The 23,097-nt window shown below is 31.5% G+C and overlaps 1 protein-coding gene and 1 long non-coding RNA gene across 2 annotated transcripts; one reads left to right on the top strand and one right to left on the bottom strand.

Annotated features, from left to right (window-relative positions):
* Positions 1-678: 678 nt before the first annotated feature.
* On the bottom strand, positions 679-1,138 carry LOC137820133 (uncharacterized). The gene is made up of 2 exons (XR_011082547.1): positions 1,001-1,138; positions 679-897 (listed from the first exon to the last, which is right to left on the bottom strand). It is a non-coding gene; the product is annotated as an uncharacterized lncRNA (long non-coding RNA).
* Positions 1,139-1,388: 250 nt separating this feature from the next.
* On the top strand, positions 1,389-5,211 carry LOC137820132 (probable xyloglucan glycosyltransferase 12). The gene is made up of 5 exons (XM_068623973.1): positions 1,389-2,930; positions 3,057-3,365; positions 3,534-3,824; positions 3,939-4,052; positions 4,147-5,211. Exons 1-5 carry the CDS (start codon positions 2,148-2,150, stop codon positions 4,774-4,776), a joined length of 2,127 nt encoding a protein of 708 aa, XP_068480074.1. The 5' UTR covers positions 1,389-2,147; the 3' UTR covers positions 4,777-5,211.
* The last annotated feature ends 17,886 nt before the right edge of the window (positions 5,212-23,097 follow it).

Raw genomic sequence — 23,097 nt, 5'->3', positions numbered from 1 at the left:
TACATATTTCTATTTTAGTAAAATAAAAAACTATATTTTTAGTACAATAACATTAATTTTTTTTAATTTAGTTTGAATTTTGTTAACTATAATTGAAAAATATTTAATAATTGTAACATGTATGTATTAAAAGAAATATTAATATTAATATATGATTAAAGAATTTTAAATTTACGAACTAAGAAGTAAAGGGTAAAATCCTCCCTTGAAAGTTAATATTAATTTTTTTTAGTAAACACACTAACCATTCCTAAAGTGCAAACATTTAATTATTTGTTGTATTGAATTGATTATTTATTCTATTTCTTAATTAAAAATACTTATATTTTTAAATAAACAAACATTCTTTTTTTAATGTGTTACTTTCCTTTTTTTATGTTTTTAATAAAGTGAAACTTATTTCTTTTATTTTATTCATAAAAAAATATTCATGAAAACTTTAATTTTTAAATTTATTTTTTTATAATTTGTAATAAATTTTAGTTTATATATATATATTTTAAAAAGTATGATTCTATTAAAAAATACGGTGTCTTTTATTATAATATGGAGATAAGTAATAATTTTCCAAATATATGTTGGTATTAATTTAGACTCTAAAGTATATCTCGTGAAAGCTGGTGGCGTGACTACGGCGCTGACGGATTTAGTTTTTAATTTATACATACAAAAAAAATAAAAATAAAAATGAGATGTGTGTTGGTAAGGAGCGTTTACAACACTAATGATCACAAATACTATACATTTGGTGCTTGGAATTTCCGTTCCAGAGGGAGATTCAGGACTTGGTCATCTGCACACATGAATGGGGACGGGTACCATTTCTCAGCACCCTTTCACGTTCTCCACCACCAACCAGAACCTTAAAACAATTCTCTAAAAGACCTGAAACCATCACTGGAATATAAAAATTCAATATGCTTTTTCAACATTCAAAAACCAACATTAAATTAAACACATTGATTAATTATTAATGATAAAAAATGAAAGCCGAAAATACCTTTTGGCTTTTTGACGTGTTTCTTTGCCCTTGGCCGTCAATAATTCAGCTTCTCTGACCCTTTCTCCACTTCCACACTGGACTGAAAAAAATAATAATAATAGTAATAATAATAATTAAAAAATTTACCGTAAGAGACAAAATTAAATGATTAATCTGGCTTGAGAAGATCCTCACGCGCCAGGACAAGAGAGCGAGGAGAAAATGAAAATGAAAGTGAAAACGAAGCTTTGAATTTGGTGATGCAGGAGGATAACTCTGTAACTTAAAATCTTTACCTACCACTGTAAAATATATTTTCTGAAAGAGATTGCATGACAAGGTTTTAGTTGTGTGGTTGTTGTGAATGTTTATTGAAAATTAAAAGGAGTGGGTGATTTAATGAGGTAAAATAAGGAAGTGTTGGAAAATTTGCGTGTCACGTCACGGTTTTGTTCCACTTTTATCAATTGCGAGATTATAATTCAGGATAATTGCTCTATTCCTATATTTAAAATGGATAAAAGGGAGAACAAAATCTGAGTTTTTTTTAACTGTGAAAAGTAGCATATTTGCGCTGGTTGAAGGCTTTGACGGGGGAAGGTGCTTTTTCTGGGTAATATTTTTGTTGAATTGGCATTTCTTTTTCATTGAAAAAAGAAATATTCCCGGAATCAAATAGAAAAACGTGTTGAGCTGTTAACCTTTCTAATCCCACTTTCCATTTTGAAATTTCCATTTTCCAAAATCTCGCTCCCTCCGTAGTTTTTTTAAGACACCGTTTGTTGCGATTGTTGTTGAGGGGCCTGTTTTGTACTACTCATCCAAACAAGTCACAGTGTGTGTTCTCTCTCTCTCTCTCTGTGTATGTGTTGTATTTCTCTCTCTAAAATATTCACCGTATAAGGTTTCTCCGAATGTCACAATGGCCTAGCGACGCCTCGCTCTGCTTTCTTCTTCCACGCGTCTGTCACCGTTATCATTTCACACTCTCATTTGGGTTTCTGACAATGAGATCAAACTGGTAGTAGTGTTCAACTACTACTCTTTTTCTCCTCCTTTAGATTTCTCATTATTAGAAAAAAAATAGAAAAAGGGGAAAATAGAGAAAGGGGCATTGTTATATTTAACATAAATTAGTTATTAGTTGGTGAGATCAGAGAAGAAAATGGCACCACCGTTGTTCAATTGGGGGGTGAAGGACACTCACAGGGGAACCCCAGTGGTGGTGAAGATGGAGAACCCAAATTGGTCGATGGTGGAACTGGAGGGTCCCGAAGAAGAGGACTTAATGATACAAACTTCTCCTGCGGGGGTTTCACGAGACAAAGGAAAAGGAAGAGGCAAAAACGCGAAGCAACTCACATGGGTTCTTCTCCTCAAAGCACACCGCGCCGCGGGTTGCTTGACCTCCCTCGCGCCGGCATTGTGGGGGCTCGTATCCGCCGTGAAGCGCCGTGTCGCCGCCGGAAAAACCGATGCCGACACCGATGGCGGCAGAGAGCTGGAGAACCCCACCGTGAAGACGCGTTTCTATTCCTGCATCAAGCTCTTTCTGTGGCTTTCCGTTTTTCTCTTGTTTTTCGAGGTTGCTGCGTACTTCAAAGGGTGGCATTTCGGTGCGGCGAGGCTTCAGTTTGAGCATTTTTTGTGGGTACCCGCGTTTGGAGTCAAGGATTTATTCGCTTGGCTCTACGCGGGGTGGGTTTTGGTTCGCGTGGAGTATCTCGCTCCTCCTCTGCAGTTTCTAACCAATGCGTGCATCGTGCTTTTCCTTATTCAGAGTATGGATAGGCTTGTTCTGTGTTTGGGGTGTTTCTGGATCCGGTTCAAGAAGATCAAGCCTGTCCCCAAAGGTGGAGATGCTGTAGATCTTGAATCTGGAGAAAGCAAGAGTTTTTCGTTTTTCCCAATGGTCCTTGTGCAGATCCCCATGTGCAATGAGAAGGAGGTAATGTAGCGTTTGAATGGGAAATTGTGGGAAAATTTATCGTCGTAATTTTTTGTCAGTAAGTTTAATTTAAGATTCGTTGTTTCAATTTAGTTTATGTTTTTTTGTTTGTGTGCTTTTGTTTAGGTTTATCAGCAATCGATTGCTGCGGTGTGTAATTTGGATTGGCCGAAGGGGAAGGTATTGATTCAGGTTTTGGATGATTCCGATGACCCAACGACGCAGTTGCTAATAAAGGAGGAGGTTCAGAAGTGGCAACACGAGGGTGCCAACATTTTGTACCGGCATCGCGTGATTAGAGATGGGTACAAGGCTGGGAATTTGAAATCCGCTATGAATTGTAGCTACGTTAAAGACTATGAGTTTGTTGCAATATTTGATGCAGATTTTCAGCCTACTCCGGATTTTCTCAAAAAAACGGTTCCTCATTTTAAGGTGGGTATTTAATGATTTCTTCAATGTCATTTGTGTTTTTTTTTGTAGTGATGAGTTGTATAATCTCGGTTTAAACCGATATTTGCCTTTAATGTGATTGTCCTGTCGCTAGACGAGCAATGAAACGGTAAATGTGTTTGTTTGACGTGATTGGTGTGGGTGGTGCAGGATAATGATGAATTGGGGCTTGTTCAAGCAAGATGGTCCTTTGTGAACAAGGATGAGAACCTGCTAACGAGGTTGCAGAACATTAACCTGTCTTTTCATTTTGAGGTAGAGCAGCAAGTGAATGGGATTTTCCTTAACTTCTTTGGGTTCAATGGAACTGCTGGAGTGTGGAGGATAAAGGCTTTGGAGGATTCTGGTGGTTGGTTGGAGAGAACTACTGTTGAGGACATGGACATTGCAGTTCGAGCTCATCTTCATGGCTGGAAATTCATTTTCCTCAATGATGTTGAGGTTCGTCAGTTGCCCTCACATTATTTTATTTCAGTTATGTTGGTTCAATAGTTTGTGTTTGCTAATAATTCACTCTCAAACTTATTTCAAGTTGCTTTTTATTAATGTTTGTAGTGCCAATGTGAGCTTCCCGAATCTTATGAAGCTTACAGGAAACAACAGCATAGATGGCATTCTGGGCCAATGCAATTGTTCCGACTTTGTTTGCCTGATGTCATACGGTCCAAGGTATGTATATATATGTGTGTGTGTGTGGTAATACTTTGGAAAATCTGTGTTGTTGTGGTTCTTATGTAGTGTTGTTGCTATTATGTTTTTTCAGATAAGTGTGTGGAAGAAATTCAACATGATATTTCTCTTCTTCCTTCTTAGGAAGCTGATATTACCATTCTATTCATTCACCTTATTTTGTATAATTCTACCTATGACAATGTTTGTCCCGGAGGCCGAGCTTCCTGCGTGGGTGGTGTGTTACATCCCTGCGGCCATGTCCTTTCTCAACATTCTTCCAGCTCCAAAAGCCTTTCCCTTTATTGTCCCTTATCTCCTATTTGAGAACACCATGTCAGTTACCAAGTTCAATGCTATGATCTCAGGTCTGTTCCAGCTAGGTAGTGCATACGAGTGGGTGGTCACTAAGAAATCTGGTCGTTCCTCTGAAGGCGATTTGGTTTCACTGGTTGAGAAAGGACCAAAGCATCAAAGAGGGTCCTCAGCACCTGATCTTGAGGAAATGAAAGAGGAACTTAGAAAGCAGGAGCAGAAGGCCTCTAAGAAGAAGAAAAAGCATAACAGAATATATATGAAGGAGCTTGCTTTGGCCTTTCTACTCCTAACAGCCTCAGCAAGGAGTCTCCTCTCTGCTCAAGGGATCCATTTCTACTTTTTGTTATTCCAGGGAATATCATTCCTGTTGGTTGGTCTTGACTTGATTGGTGAACAGGTGGACTGAAAAAAAAATGAAAAAATTGACACGACTATGACCTTTTACATGCACGAATTATATGGACGGAAAAGCAAAAAGGAGGGAAAACCAGGCCTTATGAAATTACTGAGGACATTTATTTGGGAGCACTGGAGAGTGTGGAGGACCCATAGTGCTGCTTTTTCTTGCTCATGCTCCTCCCTCCAGGCTCGTAAATCACCCAACACGATATAATTGTGTTCTATGGACCAAAAAGGGTTTAATTTGGAAATGGGTGCGGTTGACGCCAATTCCATGTGTAAGTTTAGCCTTGTTTCTTTTGTTATTTGATTCATTTTTGTAATTTTATGTGGATTCTTTTGTAAGAAAAGTTGTTGTTCAAACTTCAAACTTTAAACATCCATTGGGATATTTTTTCTCTTTTTTCTAAAAAAAAAAGTTCATAGCCATTGTCAAGAGCAACAGTATTCTCCTTGTCAATGTTCCAGCCACTTCCTCCACCGCTTGGAATGCGGTAATGCAAATTGAATATTTAAATTTCATTTTTGTCAACTTTCATGATGGTAGAGAGCAAGTGGGTTTTGATTTCTGGGGCCCTTGGAATGTGATGCTCGTAGCAATTGAAGGTGGTCCTCTTCCCTTGCTTTAAAATTTGCTTGTAGGTTGTTATTCTCACCGCTTTTGAACATTGAGCTGGAAAAATTACTAGATGTGCACCACACTGCTTTGATGAAGAGTCTGTCTGTCCAATTTTGTGTATGGTGAGTGCTGCTGCCCACTGCTCTTATCCAAAAGGAGATTGAAATTCAAGATTCCAACTTTTATTACAACTGTGCAGCTACAAAGGGATAATGCCCTTTTCGGCCCGAAACACTGCTCGATAAATCCGAAATAAAACCCGAAGATGTACTTAGAAAAATAGGTGGGTGGTTCAGTAGCGGGGCACGTGGATGCTTCCCTTGATCCATTTTAATAATGCTTAGGTTACTCTTCAATTTGGTTGCTATTGAAGCTTCTTCAAGAATTTGGCTCAATAGAATTCGCTTGTCGTTTATGGTGGCAAGACAACTGTTCAGTCGTGTCTTGTGCGTGAACTCTCGAGACCGAACCAGCTTTTTCCCACCATCATTAATAACCAGTAGTTTGTTTTTTGGGTATAAATCAGTTACCATTGGTTACTTCATAGATGTCTCATAGTTCCTATCTACTTCTTTCACGTCTTTTCTATGCATAAATGTGAATAGTTGCTTAATATGACAAATAGAGAAAAATGTCAGTGCCATCGAAGTTTGATTTACCCTCCAGCTCTGCATGTTCAACATATTTTCTACTAAAACCATTTAGAAAAGTTATCTATAAATGTTTTTAATAGAAAAACTAATGTAAAAACTAAAACTAGTCTAGTTTAAAAACTCTTCTATTTGATTATTCAAAGTCTTTTAACTCAATTATTGCAAGTTAATTGTAAACAAAACCCTTCATAACCACTGGTAGTTACAATTTGATGGCACTTTCAGCTCCTTAACTTTGTCATCGTTCACTCATTCAATGCTTGTTAGAACAATATTTGTTTGTGAAGGTTTTTACTGTTGCGCGCAACTTTGGAATGAAATTTGAAAGCACCTTGTCGAACACGGTGTTTGACATGGGAATTTTGATGGAAAGGGAAGTAGCGGTGGCAAACGGTTTTGTGGGGCTACATCATGTTGGTAGCTTGTGGCGCGTTTGGAGGCCCCACTCTATTCGTACTTAGTTGACAGCATTTTGCCAGCTAAATATCCAAACTTTTCCTCCCACCCAAAGAAAAAAACCAAACTTTTCCTTAATGTCATATATTGTATTTTTTTACAACCTCATTAAGGAATCACTTGTACTTGTTGCATAGAAATAATAAGCATGAACAAGGATTAGTTGTGCTTTTGCTTTTTGCTTCTTAAAACCGGGACTCAGAATTGGACGCTTTTGTTATCCGACAATTTATTTTCGTCGTGTTTGATGCCATTTTACTATTCAGCCTTTTCTTTTACAAACTCGATATACTCATCACACGAAGTCTGATAACAGGATATGCTTTAATTCTATTTTTAATCTTTTTTATATCATAGCTCAGTTTGGTAGACTTTCAAGTTTCTTTTGTATAAAATACAATATTCAAACTACACCTGCTTTCCACTAATATTTGCTACTATTTAATAGATTTTATTGACACGAAACTAAACAGTGTGATGGACATAAAATGAGATACAATGATAACACATTAATGACATGATAGAACTAACATGTTGTTTAAAATATATGTGTGTGCACATTTTAATTAGTTACACTTTTTTATTTTTTGTTATCACCATTATAAATCAAAAAGAATAATTAAATAAAAAAATGGTTATACATTGAAATAGTTTATTCAAAAAGGAAGGAAGTAATATGACCACAATTCGAACTATTTAAAAATGGAGGTATCATTCAATGCTAGTTATTAAATAACAATATAAATGAATTGAGAGATTATAATTACATAAACATGATATTTAAAAGATTCAATTTATATAATTAAAAAGCGTATACCTATGATATTTGAAAGATAAAGGACCTAGAAATGATCAACCTTTGTAATAATGATTTTTAAAGTGGCATCAAAATGAATCTTTACATTTGAGTAGTACTAATTTAGCAAATCCAAATTATGAAAGGCATGGTTAAAATTATTTGGCTCTGATATTTTTCATGGCTTCAGGTGCTCTTTATGGTAGCTCCCATTCAACAAATTAACCCAAAAGCTGCTAATACTTTTTCTTATCACTTTATCTGTGAAAGGAAAATGGCATTGCCTAGATCATTAATATCGCAGGCAAAGAATAGGGTAGATGGGGAAGTATATATCTTAGTGCTGTCTCTTCTCCTAATTAAATGAATGATTGATCCAGCATATGCATAGAGCACCCACCCAATTAATGAGTTATGGCTGTTTGCTTCAAAATTTACATGCAAAACTTCTGGTTCATAAAGGAAATGCCATTTCTGATACAAGTAATTTATTCTTTCTCATCTATCATGTTGGACCATTTCTCATTTACACCCTGCGTGAACTCGTGAATCTTTTCAGACCTCACATTCACTATCATTTCAATGCCTTTCCACCTTACTCATAAAACTAAACATCACCGTACCTTGTCTTTTTCTGAACAGGATAGATTATAAGAACAAAAATTCAAATAATAAAAATATGTGTTTCAATTAGGGACGAAACACAATATTCAATAACAGTTCGGACCGAAAAACTTTTTTATTTTTTCTCTCCAATAATCTCGAATTCTCAACTAATAAAAAAGAAACAATTGTTTAAATAACAGAGAATGGTATAAATGGTGAATCAATGATTTAAGCTAAGCAGTGAGAAGCCGTTGGCTTAATTTTTGTGTATTTCATTGACCAAGTTTGTGGTGTTTGCACCAACTGAGCCATTTAGGAAATAAATGTTTGCAGAAATTAGATGTCATTCAAAAAGAGTAGGAGGAGAACTGTATATGATAGCTGGTACGTACTTGTTACAAAACCACTTCGATACGTAATTTATATTCAGCAATTGGTAACAGTTTTTTTTTATCTGCACACCAACTCGTAACAGTAAAACTATGAATACTGAAATTTGAAACTATAGTGAATGTAAGTGACCCATCATTAGCTGTGTGTCTTCGGAGTTGGCCATATGTATATAAATAGTAAATTATTTTAATATTCACACCGTTTTTAAACAAATAAATTTGTTCCAAAACTCGGTTGAAAGTTTTTTTTTTTATATGCATAGTTATATAATTAAAAATATCTCCGTCTTTCAATGAACAAAAAAGATGCATAATTAAACTAAATTTTTTCTAAAATAATTTGTTAGCGTAAGATGCAAAACTTGTTTCAAATAGTATTTTCTTTTAAAACAATGTAGAACTATACACGTGACGGAAGCATCTAAGAACAGTACCATTCATTATTCAATCAATTACTAACAAATATGTTTTGTTTTTTGTTTCTAACCTCGAAACCATGATAGCAAGATTTGGATAAAAATTAGACAATTTTGACTGAGTAGACTTTGCACGCTTTGAGTATGCTGATTTTTTTGTAGATTTTCTTTTTATAATTAATTAGGGAGATTGTTTACTTTTTAATTTCGGGTGCTTCAAATTTAGTTGCGAGAACAAATTTAACTTCGTGACATGTTTGATTATTGTTAAAACTAAGTTTTTACATTAAAATTTTATCTTCTCCGCACATTACTGAAACGGTATATAATACATATTTGAGATGTTTTACTATGTTTATTAATAGTTACTCAACTACCAAAATCATGAAGCATATTCGCAATCAAAAGCAAATATCTCTTAAATATAGATTTTGCAAAGAATCTATATATAACGTTAAATTAATGCATAAACTATTAGTGATATTTATGTTAATTTAGACTCAACAATGCGAAATTCAAGTTAAAATACTCATCTAATAATATTATTATTCTCAATCATCGAATCTCCAATATTAACTTGAGCGTCGCAAACCTTTTGGATGTACTTTTAACCTATCAATACTAATTGAAATAGATTTTTCCTCTATAGATGACATTAATATTGATAATGGTTTATTTTTGCTCCTAATAGAAATGAGCTCGAGAGTACAACTCGGTAAGAATTTGGTTGTCCTTTGGGAACGAGCTCCAAGTGGTTTCCAATGTGGATGAGAGGTCCATCTGAAGATGACTTTCCGATGTTTAAATCAGTAGAAGTACAAAGATAGTATAGTATGAGAGTTAAGATTATGAGATAAGATAAATTGTACTTCCTAGGGAATGAGTATTTATAAGTTGATGAGGTGATATCCTTTAAGTGTGTGTTTGGATTGGGGAGTGGATGTGTGAGAATTTGAGGGAGTGGATGTGTGAGGATGTGAGAAGAAAATGTGAAGAAAGTGAAGTTGTTTGAATTGGGGTATGTTAGAGTCATGTGTGAGGAAAGTTTATGGGAGTTTATGAGTGATATGATGGTTGTGCGAGAGTTCTATTTTTTTTTAAATTGTTAAATGTTACTTTACAAATTTATCCTTGCCTATTAATTTTTTTTAATAATGAAATGAGTTATTTTTGTTTAAAAATAAACAACTTTCACATATTTCATAGATTTAAAAATTAAAACTAGAAAAAAATTAAATATAAATATATATAATTTAAAAATTATAATTAAATAAAAATAAAACTTCAAATAATTTCTTAAAATATTAAACATGCATTATAAAATTAGAAAATAAATCAGATCTTATATAAATAAAAGATAATATTTTTTATTATTAAAAACCATATAGTAATAAAAAATAACAAAAATACTAAAAAATAGAACGTAATTAACAATAGAAAATAATTTCATAAAAAACTATTATCAAATAAATTACAAACTCATAAACTAATAATTATAAAAATATATATTAATATAAACGCAACAACAAATTAAATAAAAAGAGAATTTCAAATAATTTCTTAAAATATTAAATATATACTATAAAATTAGAAAGAAAATAACATCTTATATAAATAAATAAAAATATTCTTTTTTAATATTAAAAACCCATGTAAATGAATGGGGTAAATTCGGAAATAATACATGCTGATGTGGTTTTCCCTCTACATCTCTTCATTTTGAGAGAAGATCCTCTCCTCCTCTTCCCTACAAAATCATGGATCCAAACCACTGATATCCCCTCACTTCTTTCCTTGTGAACAGTACATCCATAGAAGCAAACAGAGCCTAAAGTGTACTATTATGAATTTCTTGAATTAGTCATCTAACTGCTATTTATTATTCCATGAATAACTGCTACTCATCATTTAATACTTATTGATTTAATCGTTTTATTTATAATGAGGCATTCATCCCGAGTTGTTGATCGGACCTATAGGTGGGTAGGTACAATTTTTTTTAAACATACTTTTATTTCTCACAGTAAATATAACATAACAAATTTAAATAGAACAAAATGTATTTAAAAAAAGAAAACTAATACGCTTAGACTATCTTAAATTCTGTGGTTCCTTCATCTGACAAATCTATCATTGACAATTGAAAATATATTTTTCCTTTATAGATATCATTGATAATGAACCTTTTTGTGTTTTTTAAACCCGATGTTTTATTTTGTAAGGTTCCACAGAATCATCAGCTTGACCTTTTATTTTGTAAACCTAATAACATCCAATAGTTATTATCTTGTGATGGGAAGTGAAGTAAGAATCCAACAGTCATGCTTATAGAAGCCTCTTTATAAGATTTCGGTTCAGTGATAAAGAAGTAAATGAAGTTAAATACCAACCTTTTAGAAAAAATTTCTGTGATGCTAAAAAAATTAATCTGTTGAGACCTTCACTTACATTTGGAGCGGATCTGATTAAAATTCAGTTTTTTTTTTGTCTAAAATAGCCAGTTTCATCTACAAAAGCTGTAAAGTATGTTTAGGGTAAGTTGAGTATTGGATTCATCATGACATTAGAGTTGACTTCTTAAGAGGTGTTATCCATAATTTTAAATCCCTAAATTTAGGATAAATTAGTTTATCTTCATGTGGTTTGCTGAAACATTATTTTTCAACCACAGTGCTGATACTTTAGTATTATGCTACAGTGTACCATTAGGCCTACATGCCACAATAACAGATAAATATCTATGCTTATCAACCTGGACAAAGAAATAGATAGGAGATAGTATGCTAATGCGCAACCTTTAGAGATGAAGAATTAATGTTTAAATAAAACCGAAAAATCTATTTAGAAAAAAAGTTGCAATTGGGTTAAACCACAAATGAAAACTATAAATCTCCCTTTAAATTAAAACAATAATCATCATATGCATTATGCAGCAAATCAGATCAAAATTAAGGTTGAACAATAAACAAAATGTCCAATATGATCGAAATATAGAAAAGCTGCTATTTGTAAGAGTATACATATATATAACAGCTTTGAAATGACTGCACATGGTTTACAATCTCATCCACCATTAAGCTTTACCCGTTATCTGAAATCCATTAACAGCTTATAATTAACATACCAGAAATCATCATTCCAATATTAAAAGTCATGACTAGCACAATCATCTCAAAAAACCAATCTTTTCCCTCCTTACCTGCACACAAAATATGTTTTAATTCCTATTATCAATAAAAAGAATTGGGTTTCGGGTAACAACATTTATGTTACGATGGTGATACCCTTTGTGCATAGCTGCGACCTCTGTAGCTTGTCTTCTTTTGGGATCTCACATGAAAGAAATTTTCTTAGGGAGGTTCTGTACTGTCAGTTATTTTTCTTTCGCTTATGAGATTACTTCATACGTAAATTTGCACTACTATTTTGTTCGACTTTTGGTTTCTTTTTACATTGTTCGTTCACATCACCACAGTTCTTCCCAGAAGAATCTTTAATTGCTTCCCCACAGCATTCTAAACTAAACAATGTTTTTGAAATCGTTTCACGCATTAGCTTCCTCAACCGAACAATTCAATGAAGTACTCTACATCATAACTGAGTTGGATAGAAACATAACCTTCCTTATTTGAACCGAAAATAGAATTTTAGTTCACTCCTCACTTTCTTTTATGTTCACCAGGTTCGGTTTCCCTTTTCAGAAGTTGAGCCTTTGCACTGATTTTGCTCATCATTTATTGGAACCTTTTCTATTCCAGACTCGTTACTTGGTGAGAATCGTGGCTCATTCCCTGGTTTCCAAGACAATAGGGTAACAAAAATATGCAAACTGGTATGAGAAACCAATGGAGAGCTTCCAAAAATTTGACTGAATTGAACAAGTGGATCCAAGAAGAAGAAGCAAGAAAAGGATTAGCAATGCCTGAAAGCATAGCCATATACACAGCAGGGCTAAGTATCATTTCTGAAACACTTTGATGCCCCAGTGAATTTTCAAGAGCACCCATCTCTTAAATCCCGTGGTGATTAAACACCTAGAGTTGAAAATAAACAGGTGCATTCATAATTAAAGGAAAAGTGAATTTGGACTACACGAGAGATATCTTGCAGGACTAAACAGAAACAAATTTTGGCAGCTTTATAGAACCGATAGAAGGATAGAGTAAAGAAGACACTTCGTGTTGTGGCATTGACACAAAGCAAAAGGAATTAATATAATCTTTTCGTGAGTCACTAGCTAGTTACTTTTCTTCCTTCAAAGAGTATGATCAGGTCTAACAGTATAATCTTCAGGAACAAAGGAAAGAAAGCTCCTGCACAGACAGAAAAGCGAACCTTCCAGATCATAAAGTGGACATGGATAAGGAACGTGATAAACTGATAGCTAAGCCTTATGGCCTAACCAAACCAAACCTAAATAAATAAATAAAAAAAACTAAGGTTTTCATTCCAACATTTGATTCAATTCAACAATAATTGGGGCAAGACCCGATTGAAAAGCTAAAGAAGTTATTTTTCTTCCTCCCATTGGAAAAAGTAAATTGGATATCAGATTCAGAACTTGTTCTTCTATAAAAATAAACCCATCAGAATTGTTTCTTAATCACAGAGTAAACAAATATGATTTAAAAGACACAACAGGAGAGGAATAGAAAATCATCAAATCCTTCACAATCCTTCAATGACTTGTGAAAGGTACATGATGGTTTCAGTACCCTTCGCCAGGTATCTGACTGTGTGATCAGGTGCGTAAAAATCGAGGATAACACAATAATCCACTTTTTTTTGTTTTAAATTATTACAAACAACACAAGGTGATATCGAACTTGAAAGACACAGAGACAGAAATTTGACATGCATCATTTTAGAACACAGATAGCAATTTCTAACTACTTCTTGATGTACTTGTTGCTGTTGAATAATTGTGCATTAACATTACTTTTCCCTCATTTTTATTTTTTTAAAGAAAAATAACATTTTACAATCATTAGAGTTAAATAAATATATATAATAAAAAATAAATTTAAAATTAAATGATATAAAAAGGTATTAAAATAATAATATTAAAAGTTGTAATATAATTATATGATGCGAGTTGTGAATTATCACATGATACTTGGCCTAATATTCAAATATTCTAGAGCACTATCTTTTTATTGTGAGAGAAATATATTGTAATCCTAAAGCAGATGCCAAGTCAAATTTTCAACACTACAAAAAAAATTTATAGATGTATGCCTATGTTTGGTATTCGAATACTTTAATGAAAAAATACTTGAATATTTTTTAGAGTGTTTGAATACATTAGAGACACGTTAATTTGAAGATCCATTGTTTTAATAATACAAAAACTTATTCTTTAATTATTGAAGCTCTAAATAATGGGATCTATGTTTGAGATTTTTGTGAGGTTTATGCAAATATTTGGAAGAGTCTTGACACTCCATTTTAATAATTAAGGGTGTGACCATCCTTGAGCCTCTTCCTAGGGCTATTGTGTGATGTATTCTAATCTTAAAATTGAAGTGCATGAAAATGAATCAATATACATATTTAATACATTCTTTTATAATTTAATTTCTTTTCATATTTCTTAATTACATTTTTTTAACTAATAATTGTCCTAATATGGAAAATTCAATTGATCAATATGTATTCGATTTAATTATATACTTACTATTGTGAAGTGTGTATTGCTTTTAAACTTTAATTAGTTATTTTATCACATGTTATTAGCCATATTAATTGATGGAATCCCACATCAACTAGAAATGAGGACCATTCATTGTATATAAGTGGGTGCAAACCTCAATCCTATGAGCCGGTTTTATGGGGTTGAGTTAGGCTTAAAGTCCACTTCATAATATGGTATGAAGACAATGCATTGTATATAAGTGAGTGCAAAAAACCTCAATCATATGAGTCCTTTTTTATATAGGGTTTCCAAAAGAGTTTCTCTCAAAAAGGTTTATAACTTTGATTTGCAAATTCTTACAACTGCATGCTTTCTTTCTGCACCTCCACAGAAGACAAGAAATGATAACTTTACCTTTTTTTTATTTTTTTTCATTGACATTACTCTTCCCCATCTTTCACATTTTAAAATTCTGAACTCTAAAATTTAAAATAAAAAAATTCGGAATACAAAGAAATTAGAAAGGTCTATTAATTATACAGTTAAGAAATAAATAAAAAACAAACCCTTCACCTTTTAAAAATAAAATATTTATAGAGGTAGAGGAATGAACTATGGAGGTGGAAGAAGAAATTCTCCACACTCCTATACTCGCCCACTTTTGTTTCTTGGGACCAGCCTATTTTCTTTTAGTGAAACGAACCAATTGGTTTTGGACTGCTTCTTCCTGCACCTCCATGCTTTCTTATGCCACCCCATGAGTTTTTTATTCCAAAAATATCCTTCTTTAATATTTTAGATTATGTAATCCGGAAGTCTTTTGTAATTAGTTTCTGGATTATGTAATTTGGAAGTCTTTTTTTCATATGCTTGATTAGCTTTCGAATTACATTATCCAGAAGTCTTTTCTTGATTGAGATTAGCTTCCAGATTATGTAATCCAAAATATTTTTTAAAAGCGTGATTAGCTTCTTAATTACATAATTCATAGGCCTATCTCAAATCTAAAAAGAATTCTGGATTTCATAAATCTAAAGAGCACTTTCGAATCCAAAAACATCTTCCGGATTATGTATGGGGATGGCACAAAAAGGGTAAAAATGTATTTTTCACATTTGGTATGGGGTGGCACAAGAAGGTATGGAGGTGCAGGAAGGAAGAAGCAGTCTTGGTTTTGGGGTCACTTCTAAGTGGACTCTTTGGTCTATTTCAATGGATTAACTTAGGCCATTTCGTTTTGCAGCCCCCGTACTTTTCTTCTCCATCCCATAAATATTAAAATTCTCACTTTGACTTTTGTTGAAACCTTCTAAATTATATAATTTGAAACTATAAAAGGTGTATTGGATTACCCAATCAAAAACAATAAAGTGGAAGTCAATTTTAACTTTTGAATTGTGTAAGAAGTTAATATTCTATTGTGAAGGTAAAGAAGGAAAATATGGGGTGCAAAAAGAAATTTCCTTAACTTACGAAGTTTAACACAGTTATGGGCCTCACATTTATTCGCCCACGACTAGTTTAGAAATATGAAGATATTTGTTATCTGAGAATTTCTTCCTACACCACAAAAAATAAAATAGTGAGCCAGATTTCATTTAAAGAGTATTTTTTATAGGTACAGAAAGTTAAGCCTTGTGACCAACACCCTTTCAATTTGGAAAAGATTGAACATTTTGGAAATATTAAATAATGTGTTGAATTATTTAACAATTTTTTAAAAATAATCCTTTCCATTAACAGCTGTAGTAAACAGCTTAGATTAAACAATTTTATGATTATAAACTGAAGCAAAGAGTTAAAAAATTATACAGGGTGACTTCTTAGCTAACTTTTTATTATTTTATTAATCACATACGTACTTAGCATAATAACTAGCAACCACATAAAACCTTGAGAAGAAAATATTAATTTCAAAGCACTTACTAATGTTTTTGGAACATTGGGTGAGACACTTTTCATCTGAACACAGACAAGAAAACAAGTTCAATGGGTGTAAAATTGGTAAAATTACAGTCATGTTATTCGCAGTGATACTTTTTTTTCTAGACAAATGATATCTTTTTCTATTATATTTATTATTTCTATTTTCTATTTTTTTCCACTAACATAAAGTAAATTCTAAAAAAAAAGGTACAGAGAACAACAACCATGCCAAAACAATAACGTGATCACGAGGCAAATGTGTCAGTAGCACAAGATTCTTACTTAGATACGTGACGCTGACACCTATCTATTCTTTCCCGCGTTTTTATTTTCTTCATTACCTTAATTATTAATACTACCATCATACACGGTCTCACAAGTGTGTATTCTTTAGGATAATAAACAATTAATATAACTTCAAAAATAGTTACTACTATATAAAATAATTTTTGTGATATTTAAGTGTATAATTATAAAAAAAAAATCTTCTTAATAAATTATATTTTTATAACAGTGTTTTTCGATCTGTACCAAAACAATGATTTTCTTTGTCTATCACACGATATTTTATACATACATTTTTTCTTGTTTTGTAAATAAATTTCCATTAACGTACATAATAGGACTTTTTCACAAAAATACATATTAAAAAAATGACTTTGATGTGCTGAAATTCAAGTGAAACAACTAATTTACAAAAGGATATTGTAATAAAGTATTCAAAATCAAACAAATAAAAAAATAACTAAAAAAAATAAAAAACTTAAAAGTAAGTTTTCTTTAAAATTGGATTTACCTTTATCTTAAAATGTAAACCAGTTTGGATTTTTATCGAAAAATATTTAATAAAAATATCACTTTAAATTCCGAATAAAAATAATAACATTTTATATTCTATAATATATAAATAAATATAAATTTTTTCTTATAAATTATTTGTGTTAAGTTTAATTAAACTTAAATTTGTTGGAGAACCAAATCGACTAGAGATGAGATCATTTCATTGTATATAAGTGGATATAAAATTTATTTCATGAGTCAATTTTTATGGAGTTAAGTTAAACTTAAATTCACTTTGTAATATGATATAATAGTCATTTAAAGCCTATTATAAAGTGTTTGGTTAAGTTATCAGGTCATCTAAACATAAATCTAAAAAGTGTTTTGAGTTAGGAATTTTTAATATTGTATATCTTACCTCATAGTTTTTGTTTGTTTGCATACTTATGTTCTTGTTTGGTATGTGTTATTTAATTTCATAGAAACACATGGTTCCCAATTCTCCAATTGGACAAAACATGGTACAACAAAAACATTATCAAAAGAAACAGATGATGGATGTAGCATCACGATGTATGGGGAAAACGGTAGCCACTCCATTGTGTGCTACCATTTCCGGTGAGCCACCTGAAAAACATAAGAAAGAAGGGACCAAATTGAGACGAGATGAAAGGTTTCGAAGAATGAAGCAGTGACTGTAACAGTGTTTTAGTATATAGGCCTCCCTGGAAGAAACATGGCTTGCACATAGGAGACACACATTATACTCTCTCTTTCAGTAAGGCCACAACATTCACAACGTTATATTTGGTCCCCTACGGTCCTATTATTGAAGAATACGACATCTAATTTTGTGTATCAATCAAGTTGTAATAAAAGATAAGGCTACACCATGTTTTGGGGACCATCTCTTACAATGCATGCACCTGTTTTTCTATCTCTGTATCTATATTTTTTGCGGGACCTTACGCCTCTTCCACATTTAAGTTATTTACCTATAACAGCCAACCGTAACTAAAATATTTAGGGACATAAAAACTTTCATGAATTTGGAAATTCATAAATGTTATTATTTTAATGTAATTTTTTTTCATGCAACTTTGATATAGCATAATGAAGAAGAGTAAAATACAACTAAGTAAAAGTTTTCACATTAAGAGCGCGTTTAAATAAGCTTATTTTATATATTCTTTTAAAAGTGAAAAAAAAAATGTTTTTAGAATTTTAAGTTATGTGTAAACTACTTTACCAGAGTTATTTTGTATAATTTTTTTTCAAAAACATATTTTAATTTAAATGCAAGTAAAAAATTTATGAAATATTTTTTTTTCTATTCATTAAACATTTTATATCGATTAGAAAACTCACTTTATAAATTAATTGTATAGGTTTAAAAAGTACACTTTTTAATATTTATTTTAAAAAATACTTTTAAAAAGTTTATCCAAATACTTAAATAAATAAAAAAATTAAATTATACATAAATACAAATCATAAAAAAATAAAGCTTTTATGTTAAATATAGTTAAATATAATAAAAAAATTTAAGGGAAATATTAAGTTGTATAATGATATCTACCATAAAAGTTTTTATAAAAATAAATAAATATATATATAGGAAGAATTCACTTTTGAAATATATCTTGATACCTATCCTAATTACCAACAAGGCCCTATACATTATCTTGATGCCTTGTGTGATGTAAGAGGATATGTTACACAGCAAGGACCAGCCTTAAATCATGCAAATGTTTTTGACTAAGATACATTATAAAAGAATATGGAATACCTTAAACTCAAAGGGAAGCTGAAGAACCGTTGGTTTTGACCTATGCCTTCACACCTTGTCTCAAATGAAACATGCTACGTGCTAACTAGCTTCATCTTTCTTTTCTATGTGTCTTGTTATTCAACTTTAATTATACTCGTTTTGAATTCATACCTACCGCATTCATGTTCTTTAATGGCATATCCTATCGTCAAGTCCTTTCAATGTTCAATGCAACAATGCACGTACATTTAACCCTCAGTTTTTCTTCACCTGGTTTTCAAATTCTTATAAACTGGCACCATAATCAAGCTCATGTGCAATTACTTTTCCAAAGTTGTCCTACGTGAAGTTTTTTTCCCTGTTTGTTTGCTTACGCTGTCCACAACAATTAGATTTGTAATCATATTTGTTGACTAATTTCAATGGATAGAAAGAAAAACAATAAAACTGAAGTGGATCTTACTTTTTTCCTGTGTCGAGAGTGAGGTACATCTTTTACTTTCCATTCTTTTACACAACACTAGCTAGCTTTTTGACCATCAATATTCTTATTCTAGTTTAGCCTTTTGCTTTTAGTGCAATCTACTTCTTGCTGTGTATCAGTTTTAGACATTCTTGCTTTTACTTTGTCACAGCAAAGATCTCTTTTTCTATTCCGCACACATTATTTTGTATACAGAAAATATAAGATCAAATTAATTGCACCTTTTTTCCCACAGCTATGTTTATACCCCTCAAATGGACAAATAGGCCACCATTTTAAATCATTGAAACAGTTCATTGATGAGAAAAGGTACAAATACACTATTCTTCCATCTGTTTGTAAGAAAAAACAATTTGGACCTTAATTAGGTTTTAATTTAGTTAGAATTTGAGAAATTGATGAAAGTGACGTAAAGTTAATTTTAAAATAAATTTATTTATTTTTAGTTGGTAAAAAAATTCAACTAAATGAAAAATATTACATATTACTAAAACAAGTTTTAATCAAACGATTTTATTTGATCCAAAATCATGTTAAAACTCAAAGAACACAAGTAGAACAAGGTATGAGTAAAATTGCTCAATACCTTTGGTGCAGTCGAGGGAATGGGTGGAAAGAAAATTTAATAAAGGGGAGAAGGAAAAATTGTTTGGTTTGTTTCAGGTAAAGAAAAAACTCGCTTTTGTAGTTCCTAAGAGAAATATATATATATATATATATATATATATATAAAAGATAATATACTATGGTATATCACACTGTAAATAAAGACAAGTGAATAAAAAAGTCTTGCGACATTCTAATGCACAGAATCTGAAAATTATAAATCCTTTTTCTCATTCTTTTTAATTTTTTTAAAATTGAAAGGATAGATAAAAAAAAAAAAAAAAATTTGCCATTTCTCCTTCTTTTGGTTCAAAATTGTACTTAAAACAGATAATTAAAAATATTTATCCATGTTTTGGTCTCTCCTCTTAAATTCATTCCAAACAAACCAGATAACAAGAGTGTTGTATTCACAATTATTTTCAGTGTAAAAAAAAAAGATAATATTAGTCCTTAAATTCATGTGAACAATGTTAGCAATTGTAAGGATTGGATTTGGTTAATTGACACCTCAATAAATATGCATTTTGTCTTAGGAAAAAAGGTAAACTATTATTTAATGATGTTGATGGATGGCACCCTACCATATTAATGATGTTCTTTGTACATTTGTTGGATGCAATTACCGGTCCCAGAGAAATGTGATCTGGAACTGTAGGAATTGCTTTATTAACAATACATGCAACATGCTGTGTTTATTATTTTGTGTTTTAAGTAACTATTTGTTGTGTCCAAAGTTATGAGTATAGAGTACTTTGCTTACCTAACCCTCTATTTGACATGGTTCCACCATTTCGCAAACAAATAATTTAGAGAAAACTGTTTCTAAGGAAAATAACAAGTGAATTGGTACTGCTATGACCTATAATTGTTTATGCTTATAAAAAAAACTATGAAAAATGTTTCAATAAGATTTTGTAAAAGTTCTTCTACAGATTAATATTTTACTCTCACTACAAAAAGAATTATTAAAAAAAAATTTAGAGACAAAAAAATAATTAATTTCTATATTAATTAAATTAAAAACTATTTTAAAAACTAATTGATTTCTAAATTATTTTCTATTATTAATAAATAGTTTTTAAATTAGTATCTAATTAGCTACCAAATTTAGATCTAAACAATTGGTAGTTAAAATCTTATTAGTTAATTAAATATATATTTAAAATTATTTAAATTTTTATAATAATATAGTAAATATAAGAATTAATTATTTTTAATCTATAAAATTAGTTTCTATTTAATAAAAATAATGTTTATCTCATAATTTAATATGGACACTATGTTTTTTATTAGTTTTTTTAATTTATGTTTTTATATTTCAAGTTCAGGTATACATTATCTACTATATGGTTTTTATAAACAGAATATTGTATTAACAATTTCACTTAGAGATATGCGAGTTTAATTTTAAGGTTAAATATATGTCTTGTGTCATTAACAAGTGTCTTATTAGCGTACTTTTACTTAATAAAGAGAATTGTAACATTTATACGATTTTTTTTTATAAATATTTAAAAGACCTATACACTAAAAACAAACATTAATTGTACACTATAATATATTATAATGGAAAAAACATAATTAACCTTTAATTTTATAACACAGATTAGTTACCCTATTTCACAAGAGGAACTTGAGTTGGATATCTATTTTATAATGAAATTCTGCTATAAATTTAAATTTAGTTTTGCTAATACTTCAATTTGAACCGTATTAATCTTCCTTCTTAACTATTTAAGTATTTAATTAATCATTATTTATTATGAAATAGATGGTCTCAGTATATTTGTTCGTGCTATTTTCACCACAAAAAGAAATATGTTTTTTATTCTATCACATATCGTTTAACTCATACTATGCCCGCGATTAATTTTATTTAGAACTATCATTGTAGCAAATGTTCACACATGAACCTGTCTTTTTCTTGTGTTAAAGACGGTTTATAAAATAATTCGGATTTTAAACTCATTATCAAAGATAATGCAAAGGAACAGCTATTCCCAACTTCAGGATTGAACTACTTCCAGCTTTCCCGGCACTGATTCCTCCCTGCGGTTCCATGTTATGGTCAAGAATCAAGAATAGTGCTGCAATCAAGCACAAATACTTACACACGAGGGAGACTCACACACGTGGGAAAACACTTGATAACTGGATGGACTCAACTTGTATTAAGGCTCCAAAGTATCACATCAAGACATGAAATCCCTTTTAGTTCCGGTACCCTTGTGTGGATTTCGGCAATCGGAATGAGAAAAAAAGCTATAAATTTTTTAACAATGTAGCCACCTTTCTTTTTTAATAATAATAAAAAAAATTAGTGGTGACCCAATGTAATTATGACAATGGAACCAACAAGAACCTTTCATGCAAGAATCTCCTCGATGATCGCCTTTTCTTTTTGAATAGCGAAATGGAGAATTAGCTGCCTTTGAAGAAAGCTGAGATAAGAACGGTTTTTGCAATGATGGTATTATCCGGAATGAGGAAGACATTAGCAACAACAAAACGAGATAACGTGGTCAAAGTAATGGTCTCATTGCATTATTGGGAAACATTGAGCTCGTTTTGTACTTGGGAGGACCAAGAAAAATGCAACTCCAAAAAGAAAATTCAATAATGCAAGAGCCACTTCCATTTTGCCAAACATCATTTCACGGAATTTAATCATTAGTCCCCCCCTTTAATTAATTCTTTCCCTCAAATATGAACATTTCCATTCCAACATGTAGCCAAAAGGCTATGAATGTAAAGCCCATGTTAAACTTGTTACATAAAGATGACAGATAGGTGGCCCCAATCTGCGTTCCATTAATTCCCCAAATTCCTCCACTCACGTCTTCGCACAGTGGAAAACGCCAAATGTTACCTCAAAACCTACTTTTTCATCACCCATTTTTGCCATCCCTTCAAACCACAACACCCCACCCTTTTACTGGTGCATGCACGATATAACATGACTAAAGAACGTTTTCTTCCTTCGGTTTTGATTTGAGCTTCTAATTTTAATTTTCCTACTTAAATCCCTTAAAGTATTGATATTACATTATAATGATCTTTCACCCAATTGGTACTCCAACCTGGTCACAACCTGTGACACATTGTCATACTAGATGGACATTTAACCACACATGGGAGTGTAAGAAAGCTGACAAAATATAACGAGTTTGGTCCAAAAGAGACAC

This window comes from Phaseolus vulgaris, chromosome 9, assembly GCF_000499845.2.
Source record: "Phaseolus vulgaris cultivar G19833 chromosome 9, P. vulgaris v2.0, whole genome shotgun sequence".
NCBI classification, from domain to species: Eukaryota; Viridiplantae; Streptophyta; class Magnoliopsida; order Fabales; family Fabaceae; genus Phaseolus; species Phaseolus vulgaris.
This window is presented reverse-complemented; position numbering and strand designations above follow the sequence as displayed.